General features: G+C 57.0%; 1 protein-coding gene across 1 annotated transcript in view; it reads left to right on the top strand.

The window, feature by feature from the left end:
* Nucleotides 1–34: 34 nt before the first annotated feature.
* Nucleotides 35–421, top strand: part of EMH_0048260 (Tyrosine kinase-like (TKL) protein, putative) — a gene marked incomplete at both ends in the record, with an annotated part of 2,966 nt that continues 2,579 nt past the window's right edge. The window contains one exon of the mRNA XM_013496383.1: nt 35–421. Within this exon, the coding sequence (XP_013351837.1) occupies nt 35–421 (387 nt within the window).

The raw sequence follows: 421 nt of genomic DNA, 5'->3' as shown, positions 1-421 counted from the left end.
GCTGTGTCTTTGTCTGCTTCTCGTCTGCTGCGGTATGCTGATTTCTTGGGGGAGGCAGCAGCAGCAGCAGCAGTTGCAGCAGCAGCAGATGCAGCAGCAGCAGATACAGATGCAGCAGCAGCAGATACAGATACAGCAACAGCAGATACAGATACAGCAGCAGCAGATGCAGCAGCAGCAGCAGCAGATGCCCATGCAGCAGCAGCAGCAGCAGATGCAGCAGCAACAAATGCAGCAGCAGCAAATGCAACAGCAACAGATACAGCAGCAGCAGATGCAGCAGCAGATGCAGCAGCAACAGCAGCAGATGCAGCAGCAGCAGCAGCAGATGCAGCAGCAGCAGCAGCAGATGCAGCAGCAGCAGATGCAGGTGCTGCAGCAGCAGAAAGGGCAGCAGCTGCTGCTGCTGCATGCACAGCGG

The sequence above is a fragment of the Eimeria mitis genome, genomic scaffold (genome assembly GCF_000499745.2).
Source record: "Eimeria mitis Houghton genomic scaffold, Emh_scaff2076, whole genome shotgun sequence".
NCBI classification, from domain to species: Eukaryota; Apicomplexa; class Conoidasida; order Eucoccidiorida; family Eimeriidae; genus Eimeria; species Eimeria mitis.
Note: the sequence above shows the minus strand (reverse complement) of the source record. Positions and strands in the feature narration are given on the sequence as shown.